Source organism: Abramis brama (assembly GCF_963993115.1).
Source record: "Abramis brama genome assembly, chromosome: 4".
Lineage (NCBI taxonomy): Eukaryota > Metazoa > Chordata > Actinopteri > Cypriniformes > Leuciscidae > Abramis > Abramis brama.
In genome coordinates, this window is record NC_139966.1 from 27,646,905 (window position 1) to 27,659,186 (window position 12,282).

The 12,282-nt window shown below is 37.7% G+C and overlaps 1 protein-coding gene across 1 annotated transcript in view; it reads right to left on the reverse strand.

The window, feature by feature from the left end:
- Positions 1-1,317: 1,317 nt before the first annotated feature.
- Positions 1,318-12,282, reverse strand: part of LOC311080544 (tripartite motif-containing protein 16-like) — a 58,283-nt gene continuing 47,318 nt past the window's right edge. The window contains exon 6 of the mRNA XM_084110534.1: positions 1,318-5,085. Within this exon, the coding sequence (XP_083966660.1) occupies positions 4,514-5,085 (572 nt within the window). The 3' untranslated portion in view covers positions 1,318-4,513. The remainder of the gene's footprint in view (positions 5,086-12,282) is intronic.

A 12,282-nucleotide genomic window follows, 5' to 3' on the forward strand; every position in this document is an offset into this window, starting at 1 on the left:
TTCACAAGGATCTGCTTTTCTTCTGTCAGTCTCGAGACAAGCATTTGTTGGTCAAAAGCCCTATTTGCACTAGATTAGTATTATCTGGGGATCTCGTGTAATTCAGAAATGTCGAATTTGTTGGTCAAAAGCCCTATTTGCACTAGATTAGTATTATCTGGGGATCTCGTGTAATTCAGAAATGTCGAATTTGTTGGTCAAAATCCCTATTTGCACTAGATTAGTATTATCTGGGGATCTCGTGTAATTCAGAAATGTCGAATTTACTGACTTATCTCCCGGATATGATGTCAATAGGCTATTGCTTGGAAATGTCTTGTCGTTATAGGTCTAGCTGTATGATATAGCATAAACAGAAGAATGTTCCTTACCGAATGCTGCTATACATGTCATTCATCTCAATCTAATCATTCTTTTTGTTTATACTCTTCTGATGGTTTTCAGCTTTCTCTTTCTGCAAATTGTATAGTTGTATGGTGTATAGTGATATGACCTAGCACCCAAAATACTATCAAAACACTGCAACACAGCCTCCATTCTTCGTGAAAGATGGATAAAAAGGCGCACAGGAAACAAAAACCTTGAAAAAATTATAAACGACCCCGCCAAATCACAGAGATGCTGATCCGCATGAGACTATTATCATCACCGGACCTTGGTGTTCGGCAAAATATGGTAGGTCATTTGCGGGGGAATTTTTACTTTACAAATTACAGACATGGCCAATTCGAACGGGATTAAGATCACAGACAATCTCCACAATTATTACAAATGACCAGGTAATACTTATTCCATGGGAATAGGGCTAAAGAGCCTCTTCTTGGTGATAATGTCGACACAGTCTAAAGGAATGAAAACTTTATTCATTAATAAACAAATTTGATGATGATACACTTTTAATAGATACTAAAGTTAAATCTTCATACAACACTTGTGTTCTGTTCCTGCCAAGGCCAGATCATGCACTCTGTGGCTTTGTTGAAGAGTTTCTGCACAACTGAGTTTGTGTCCACAGGGTCACCATCAGGTTGTTGGTTGTATTACTGGATCTCTTGAAGCAAGCGTTTATTTTCTTGGGCAATCTTCGGACTAATCTTCAGACTCCTTTTGTTGCGATCTGTAATAAGAGCAAAAACAATGGTATTACAAAAGAGCTGCCATAACTTACATCTGCATCACTTACATTTACTAATACATACCATTCTGTCTATAAAGGTAGTGCATCTTCTGACAAATGCTCACAAAGAGTGCTTCGATGGAGATCTGCAAACCACAAGCATCAATAGGACTGGCTGCTGCATTTTCTAAATTAAAGGAAGAAGAAACAAATATGTTTCAAACACACTCACGTTCTGTTAATTGCACATACAGTACAGCAGCAACAGACAGACTTTAGGACAATATTTAATTTGGACAGCAATATCTATCTTGTATGTTTTCTCTAAACGTACTGGACCTCCACTGACTGCAACAATTAGAGACCAAGCAACAAAGAGGAATAGACATCTACTCTGTGATATCTTTATTATCATCACTTTTCTGGAGTCTGTGTTTTTGGTTTCTGGATTGTCAATGCATGTAATCATAGATAAATTTATTTTCAGTTATGTAAAAGTGTTTATTTAAATTATTAAAATAAGCATTTACAGTATGTGCGTAATGCAAAGTGTTGACTGAAGCAAAGACAAAATCTATGCCATTATACAACACCCACATCTGAAAGATTTATTTTTTAAGAGTTTCATCTGCCGTACTGTAAGTCTGTAAAATGTCCTGTATCAAATGTTAAATACACATTTATGTAACGTCTATGTTGCATATGGTTAAGAGTGAATCCGCCCTTTTTTTAAAAAAAGGTGTTAATCAGATGTCTGTACACAGTTAAACACATTAAAATCATTAACAAGCTTTAAAATAAAACTTTTCGACTTAGTCTATCCAATTTCAGAAACAATATTTAATCAAATGAACACAAAAGTTGGCTACACTGACCTCAGTCCGACTATTCTACTATTAAACTATAAGCTTATGTTACGGAAAACAATGTGATCAACTTAGGCTATCAATGAGTCTGTTTATTGTCAATAAAAGTCGCTTGGAACAAAAGCATTCAGTAAATTAAAAATATTGAGTGGATATATGGACATACAAAATAACCCACTTTAACATTTCAATTATTTCAAATAGCAACATGAAACATGCATATTCATGAAAAACATTACATGAAAATCGTGTTGATTATAGAACAGGGGTGCCGACTCTTTGCAGAGGCAGTGAGTTCATGACTGACTCTAAGCTACACAAAAAATATTTTCATCAACAGCATTAATGGCAGTGTGGCACACAATGTACATTGCTATCCGCAGTTCTCATTGTTTCTGGACATTGCTGTCAGGGTTACTGGACTCACCAACTCTGCTAACTGTAAATGGTCTGACCGTTGGCTGGCACCTTGCCTTATGCTTCTTGGTGGCTGCATGATCTTTGAGATCTTTTAAATGAGCACGGATATCAGCGTTGCAGTATTTGCAGTGTACACAACCACGTCCAAGTGATCTGAGGGCGCGCACGCTTCCTGGAAGCAATCACTTCCGGCGCTTGCGCAGACTAAGCCAGAACGTGCGCACACGTCACACACCAGGAAGCGCACGCGCCCTCAGATCACTTGGACGTGGTTGTGTACAAGAGGTAAAAACGATATAAATACTGTTCGTTTTCTCACACAAACCACTCGTTTCGTGTCTTAGGCCATCAATGTGTACTTACGATGGGGAATTGTTTAATTTGGACTTCTCTGTGCATGCTCTTTGAGATAGTGACCATAGACCTGCATTATATGACTGACAGACAAGAACGGTTTGACCTAAAAATATCAAAATTGAAACTTACTGCGGAAACAAAGACACCTACATCTTGGATGCCCTTGAGGTAAGCTAAAACAAACCAAAATTTAATTTCAAACTATCCCTTTAAGTCTGGATCTCTTTCCCACTCCTTCCTGTAACTTTTTTAAATTTTGCCCACTTGACGTGACGTGACATGAGCTGAAAGTAGTGGAAGGGAGTATCTGTTGTGAGTTTAGGGGACACGTCAGCCAGAGCTGTAGTGTGTGTGTGTGTGTGTGTGTGTGTGTGAGTGTGAGTGAGAGACTGCCTGCTGAACAGAGGGTCGCAGGAAGAAGGATCTGAAGTGCCGGTGTTTCGGCTACAAAAACCCACCGAACTGATCCGAAATCAGCACAATCCACCCACCCAAACCCATTTTTTCCCACAAAATAGATTGCAAATCCACCCAATCTGGCAACCCTGTCATCAAATTTCGTAGGTTTTGCACATACATCATTAAATTGATCCTCATCATTAGACATTCGAAGCATTTGGTATGAGATTGTTTTTGTCACCAGTCTCATTAATTATTAATATTATTCAGTCCCTCCAGGATTTCACGATTTTTTTGTGTGATTTTTGCAATCAAAATGAGTGATTTTGTGGTGGTAATTTCCAGAAATTTGTGAAAAAATTTGCGATTTTATAATTAGGTCATCACATTTACCAAAATAGTATTATGTCAGATGCACAATAGTCATACATGACACAAATCACAAACAAAATGCATAAAGCTTGTTTATTTTGGTCTCATCAAATTAACTTTTAAAACAACCTACGGGAAATTTTTCTACCTGACTTATGTAAATATTAACAGCAGGTGTAGTAATTTATAATGTAGAACTGTGTGTAAATCCTGAGTTGAGGGGTCCTGAGCTGCAGTAGGCAACCAGTTACTTATAGTGCGGCGTTTTGCATGGCGTCCCCACTGTGTATAGCTAGCAATACGAAGTGACCGTTCGAAAGGGACCTACTCGGTTACTATCGTACCTCGGTTCCCTGAGAGTAGGGAACGAGTATTGCGTAGCCGGCCACACTATAGTAACCTGGCAAGTTGTTGCTTCAGTCGTTAAACCTGCTAAAATGGCATTTTTCGGGGACTAAATATATCATAGACAGTAAAAGAATAATATGGGCTAAGGCCGCGCCCCCTTGGCGGGCTCTGACGTGTAATGACGTGATGCTAGCTCATTGGCGCACACGTCAGAGGCGCCCGCGCCATTGGATGTGCAGTTGCCGCAGCACAGCCAATGAGCGAGCCAGACACTCACTGTGCAGCTGCAAAATGCGTTTACATTATAGGCTTCAGTAAATCGAGGAAAAGGAGTTTCCCCTTTTCCTGCAACATCTGTATCCACGTAAAAATGCATTGAAACTTTAATTAAACTAGAGATATTTCAATTGGGTGATTATAATTTAATGTTTTGTGAGGTCTTTTTCATTTTAGTGAAATTAGGAATTATGCAGGATTGCAAAAAAATGCGACATTTTGTTGATTTTGCGTTGTATTCAGCGATCGCGGAATCGCGAAAAACTGGAGGATTATTAATCTGATTAATTAAACTGATTATTAATTATTTATTCATAATATAGTAATAATTTATCTACTGCAATCTCTACATATAGTACTACTTTGTCCTTATCCTTTCAAGTTTTGAGTCTTCAGAAAAGTAATAGTTTAGTTTCATTGATCCATTAATACAAACTCTAAACCCAGGATAGAGCGGTTGAGTGAATGTGGTCTGGACTGTGTGGATGAGGCTCATTGTGTTAGAGAAGTTGTAGAAGGACAGAGTTCCTGCACTGTGATCCACATACACTCCTATTCTCCTGCTGATGGGCTTTACAGGGAGTTTAGTCTCTATGTTATTGTGATAGAAAAAGTAACTGTAGAAAGAGCAGAACAAACTCCAGGACTGATCATTAGATCCAAACACACACTCATCACCCCGTCCCTTCCTGCTGATGCCCTTATATGACACTGATATATGCACACCATATTCTCCACTCCACTCAATCTCCCAGTAACAGCGTCCACACACACTCTTTCTACACAACACCTGATACACATCATCAAATCTGTCTGGATGATCAGGATACGGCTGAAGCTCTGGGAAAGTGTTAGTAATCACTCTGTTCCTCTCAGACAGACGGATGTATTTATTCACTGTGTTCAGATCCAGAGTGAGCTGATGGGAATCTGATGGAGAGAAAACACATCAGAATCAGGAATTATGAATCTGTCTGATCTTTTATTATAGCTGAACTCTTCATGTTCAATATATCAACAGTGTCTCAGTACAGTTTACCAGATATCCTGTGCAAATTATTATAATTAGGCCTATTATTGTATTGACACCACTCAAATGTTTGGGGTCAGTATGATTATATTTCAAAAGATATCGATACTTTAATTAAAGGAGTATATATGAATATATGAAGTTTTCCCCAATACTGAAATTTAAATTTTTTGTTATCAGAGCGCAGCCGTGTTCGATGACGTCACTGGCATGGTACCACTCTACTGCTACTCGGACTGCACTGACTGATTTTGACAGTATGGACAGAGACTTCCTGCCAATCCAGTTGGCTACACATTCGAACCATTATTTGAAATAATAAAAACTGCATATTCTTCACTGTATGAATGAAATGTATACTGATTCTTATATAGACTGCTGTCACTTTAAGAACTACAGTAATGAAGGGATCGAGAATATACTGAATACACATACACAATTTCTTACAGATGTTTACATTCACTAAAGACAAAACCAACTGTTTATGTGAATCTTGTACATGCAATAAGAAGATAAAGAGAATTTAGTTTAGTGCACGCTCTGTGACAGCTGGCTGTCTGTACATAATTGCGTTTAGCCGTGTGCGCTCATCAAATTTAAACTGGTAAGGTGCGCCGCCGCATCTCTCCTACAGTTTGAAAGCGGCTGAAATCACAGTAACAAGTATCTTGCAGGTGAGGCTTGGATATTGCTTATATTGAATAGCATTCTCGATGTCGGATTAAAGGGATAGTTCACTTTGAAATTAATTTTTGGTATGTTTTAGCTTACCTCAAAGGCATCCAAGATGTAGGTGTCTTTTTTTCCGGAGTAGTTTCAATTTTGATATTTTTAGGTCAAACCGTTCTTGTCTGTCAGTCATATAATGCAGGTCTATGGTCACGGTCTCAAAACAGCATGCACAAAGTCCAAATTAAACAATTCCCCATCGTCCAAATTAAACAATTCCCCATCGTAAGTACACATTGATGTCTTAAGACACGAAACGAGCGGTTTGTGTGAGAAAACGAACAGTATTTATATAGTTTTCGTCCTCTTGTAAACACACACACCCAAATGATCAGAGGACGCGGGTGCTTCGGTCTGCGCAAGCGCCGGAAAGCGCCGGAAAAGGTCAGAGGGCGCGGGCGGTTCGATCTGCGCAAGCGCCGGAAATTATCTCGTATAATCTCGTGTAATCTCGCGAGCATACGTAATTGTTTTCTTTTTTTAAACATCCTGACGTTTTTAAACGTCGGTTTAAACATCCTGGATAAGCGCAAATTAGAACCATTTCGATTAGCCGTCTTACCTACAATCTATTCTGTGTAAACAATGAGTGACGTACACGCGCGCTTTCCGGCGCTTGCGCAGATCGAACCGCCCGCGCCCTCTGACCTTTTCCGTCGCTTTCCGGCGCTTGCGCAGACCGAAGCACCCGCGTCCTCTGATCATTTGGGTGTGTGTGTTTACAAGAGGACGAAAACTATATAAATACTGTTCGTTTTCTCACACAAACCGCTCGTTTCGTGTCTTAAGACATCAATGTGTACTTACGATGGGGAATTGTTTAATTTGGACGATGGGGAATTGTTTAATTTGGACTTTGTCCATGCTGTTTTGAGACCGTGACCATAGACCTGCATTATATGACTGACAGACAAGAACGGTTTGACCTAAAAATATCAAAATTGAAACTACTCCGGAAAAAAAGACACCTACATCTTGGATGCCTTTGAGGTAAGCTAAAACATACCAAAAATTAATTTCAAAGTGAACTATCCCTTTAATTTAGCAAGGTGATCTACAGTGAAGGTGAACATCACAATAACAACTAAGGAGTGAGTGGAACTTGTTTACAGGACCCGCCATGGTCACATTTATGTGGCCACAGTCAATTTTCAAACAGGTTATAGCGCTCTTTCGCTGCAGCTAACAGTGCTAGAGGTGATGCTGCCCTGTGTCAGTCTGTCGATTTGCCATGCACTGTAGCCAGAAAAGTCAAAGACAGAAGATGTTCCCTCAGGCTTGAGTCTGTTCGACTTGGTCTTGATCAGTCTACCACTCAAATCAAAAGAGCAGCTCTATCATGCCAGTGACGTTATGGACCATTGAAGCTCAAGATGGCTGCGCCCTAGTAACAAAACAACAAACTAACATCACTGTTTTCCCCCCTTGTAACTACTTCAGCAGTTTTAAGTGTCCTACCACAAATGGCAATGACAACACATCTGTTATATCACCTTTACTTCCTATTTCGTTTCAGTTCCCCTTTAAGCAAGGATCCATTAAATTGATTAAACGATGAGTGTAATACTTTGATTTACAAAGTTTTTAATCATTGTAGGCCTATTATTGGTGACTTTCAGTGCTGTAGCCTCTGACAATCTTGAGATTGCTTTACATTTCTGTTTCCTCAAAGGTTAATAAAGAGACTTGTTACAAAATCCTGTTTAGGATAAATCCATAGTGGAATTTTTACAGAAGAGATTTCAGATTGTTTTTACTTTCCTGAAGCTTTTTACTACTATGATTTTACCTCTAAATTAATTGGTTTTTAATTCAGTGAAAAATAATCATAAGCTATTTATTCATTCGATTTAGAAGATGTTTACATCCTGATTTACATCTTTATTAAAGTCACGAGTCAATTATATTTCATATCTTGCTTTTTTAGATTGTTAGCTAGTTATACTCTCTGTCCCACTTTGAAAATGTGCAAAATACGCACAGACACAAAAATAAATAAAATAAATAAATAAATAAAGGACAGTAAAGATATTTACAATCTTAATAAACAATTTTATTTTAAATAATTTCAAATATCTAACATTTATATGTTTCAGTTCATATTTCTATTTCAATCTTTAATTTCATTAAAAAATCCAGATAAAAATCACCTCCACACATTCCACATTTATATTTTACATTTTAAAGGCACAATATGTATCTTTTTTGCTTTAAAAATAGCAAAAATCACTATCTATGTTATATATTTTTTTAGTTGTGTACTTACATTATCCCGACTGTTTCCAACAACTTTCAAACCAGGAGAAATTTTTATTTAATCGAAGACACGGGACGTTTCTTTATTTCCGTTTTGTCGCAGTCAATGGCGTCATATCCGCGTTGTCTCTGGTTTCCACTCGTACTGCCATGGTAACCAGAGCTATGAACCAGAGCCCTCTGATAGTAACCAAGGGTGACAGACGTGGACAATGTAGTTCGCAATGTATATTTGCACGCTGTTGTTGTTTCGTTCAAACATTATGGACCATGGCAAGCAGACTTTGGATAAAAAAAAGAGAACTAAAACGAGAATCAATATCAGCGCGGTGTTTTCGAGATTCCTAGAGCTCCCACAGACAGTATATAAACGAGAGCTCCACGTCCGAGACTTCGACCGCTTCTAAATGTACTTTATTAAACAGGTGAGCACATTTACATAAAACTAATCAATGTTATATAGTTCAACAATGATAAAATGTTATAATATGATCTGTATGTTATTCTAATGTTGATGTAGCTCACTGCTAGTCTCATACAGACAAACTAACACATACATTTGAACACATTCAAATGCAGTTTAGTGTGATAGTGTAGCCTAATGTTAGACCAAGTGAAACAGCGCTGTGTTACCTCACAAGTTTAAATTGTCTTATAAACTGACCTGTGAGCAGTGTTGCCAACTATTTTCAAAGGAAAGTAGCTAACGCCTACCTAAAAAGTAGCTAAATGTCGCTAGATGACGTCATACGTCAATTAGCATATTCATGACGTCATCGCGGCGTACTTGCGTTCTGCCTGCCTAATGTTTTTTCTCATTAAAATCATGCTCACATACTGTATTTTAATATAACATAATATAATATAATATAGGCTATATAGCCGAATGTCCAATAAAGCTGTTCTCATTTACTATATTTTTTTGTCAGACAATAGAACGAGTAGCTATTGAATGACTATTTTTTATAGGCCTATGTGTAAAATTATCTGAATTGAGAGAGTTCGGGAACTGGGTGAACTAAAGCTCTATGATAGTGCGTATTACAAGTAATAAGCACAAGAAAAGAAAGGAAAATAAAATGGTCAAACTAAATTCTTTAAATATAAAACAAAAGATAAGTGATAAGTCCATCCGTGGAAACAACACTGCTCAATCATGTTTGTTAAGCTGCCGTGCTGCTGCCCTCAGCCATTCACTGAACAGGGTAGACGCAGAGAGGTGTGTGACGGCAAGGAGAAAGCATATCTCGCGCTCGCAGGACTCATGCTGGCAACATTTGGAGGTTACTGAGGTTTGTTCAAAAAGTAGCTAGATTAGTCGCTAGTCGCTTTTTAAAAAAATTGTCACTAAAGGGGTCTGAAAAGTCGCTAAAAATAGCGACAAAGGCGCTAAGTTGGCAACACTGAACTGCTGCGCTTGTGACAGGGTGCATGTTTAACTGAAAGAACGAGAGAGAGAGAGAGAGACACCCGGTCGCGTGAATTGTGCTAAATAAGTGGCCTTATCTTCTCTGAAAAGCGTTCCAGACATTCATCTGACATAAAATCACGCTTTAAATAAACGAAAAAAACTATCCAGTGATGAAATGTTTTCTGTGTTGACAGAAATCTTGGATGTCCATGTCCAACTGCTCGGATAATCACACAATGCGCATGACACGTCCATAAAAACAACTGATCTTTCCAACACTGAACTCAGGAGACGTCTGAATCGGTGTATAACTAATCAGTAACACTTTACAATAAGGTTCTATTTATTACATAAATTACATAAAAAGTAGGCTACAGTTTGCTTACTCAAGCTTAAACTTTAAAATAAATAAAACCACTTGTTTTTTGAAAAGCATATGACTACATTTTTCCACACAGTGCTATCAAGAATCGATAAGAGAATCGTTAAAGAATCGGATCGATAAGCAGAATCGTCAGTGGCATTGATATTGATCAAATCTTATCAATTCCCATCCTTATGTGAAGACAGTAAAATTATAATCAAACATTAAAGAACATACTTTTTTTTTTTGAGAGAGAGTTAAAAGATTAAAAGATTTTGCTAACATGAGGTCTTGTGTCACTGTCAGTCTTTTTCATAGACTGTAAAAAATATGGACAAAGCGTCTGTGACGTCACCCATAGACTTCCTGAAGAACGGGTTTGAAGCCGTTTATGGGGGGTATGGGCCGCGCCATCTTGGAAATTCTTGGGAAATCCTAACCCTGCCCACCTCCTGACGCAGCGCGCGTCACTCAGCTCCAGAGGTGTCAAAAGTATTCACATTCATTACTCAAGTAGAAGTATAGATACTAGGGTTTAAAAAGACTTCTGTAGAAGTTGAAGTATCAACTCGAGCTTTTTACTCAAGTAAAAGTATAAAAGTACTGGTTTCAAAACTACTTAAAGTATAAAAGTAAAAGTAATGTAAGGAAAAAAATGCCATTAAGGACAAAAGCTTAGGCCGCACCACAGGGCCCTATATAGTGCACTACCCCAGCTCCTCAAAAAAACACATTTTTCTAAAGGCCATATTCGAAATTATATAATTATATTAAAATGTTGATGTTGAAAAATTTGGGATGATGCACTAGGCTACCTGTTTCAGCCGTATATATGCCCATAGAAAATTAATTTTCTAAATAAATAAGCTAAATAAGAAGAGGAATCAGGAAATTAATAGGATAATGTATTAAGGTTTTTAGTCTATATTGACCTTAACAATACGTAAATTAATTAATTCTGTAATGTTACAAATAACTAATAAAGACATGGTGGCAGTTTAACAGAGACTTAACTTTACTCCGCTCATAGTGCAATGCAATAGTGCAATACTGTCTTGTTCCTTGCTTTTTGAAGAAGCCAAACACATGTCTGCATCTTTCATTAAAGTGATATAGTTCACCTAAAACTGAAAATCATATACTCACCCTCAAACTGTTTCAATCCTGTATGAATTTCTTTCTTCTGATGAACACAAAAGAATATATTTTGAAGAATGTCGATAACCAGACAGTGGATGGACCCCATTGACTTCCATAGTAGGAAAAAAAAAATACTATGGAAGTCAACAGCTACCATCAACTGTCTGGTTATCGACATTCTTCAAAATATATTCTTTTGTGTTCAGCAGAAGAAAGAAACTGGTTTGAAACAACTCGAGAGTGAGTAAATGATGACAGAATTTTCATTTTTAACTAAGTGAACTAATCATTTAACAGAAATTAACTGTTGGCATATGTTTCACATCAGTACTGTCTAGTTTGTCCTGTTGGACACGACACACAGCAATACTGTCAAGTGTCACTTGTGACCATTGTTCTGAGCCATGTTTTCAGTGTCCTAAGAGCACTGAAACTTCTTTCAGTCCAGCTGATGAGACTGGGATGATTTGATCAACAGGCCTCTCATTTCAACAAGACCAGCCTTCAACAGACCAAGCAATGTTATTTTTTCATGTTTTATGGGGACTTTCCATAGACATAATGATTTTTATACTGTACAAACAAACTGTGTATTGAGCACAGAACTGTTGATTTCTCCCTCGCTTAAGGCGGGCATACACTGTGCGATGTCTGTGCGATTTCAGCAAGGAACCTACTCACACTGAACGAGTAGATCGCATGCGATGTAAAGCCAAAGCTCAGGATTTATGTGCTCACACTGTACGGTCCGAACGTCGAGCTGCGACTTGACTGCTCACACTATGCGTGTGAAATATGCGCGAATCAGCGCGATAAATCCTCGTGCCGGGTTGTGCCTATGGATGATATCATAATTAGCCTATCCAGAGATATTGTCGAAACAAGCATCAGCTATCAATATCAAGAAGGTTTAGCATTTCCAATTTATATATTAAATTATTAGTAGGCTAGTATTGTTGTATTATTATTATTATTATTATTATTAGGGAAGGCCTAGGCTATTAAAGTGATAGGCTATAATTAAATTGCCACGCAACAATTTCATAGCGCATCACCGCATAACCAACGCGCTGTGAGGATAATAAAATATTACATAGGCTAGAAGCTTATACTTCTCCTCATTAAAAATGGTCTAAAACATTTAGGTCGATTACAATTAATTATATACATATAATTAATTATTAACAGTCTATAATA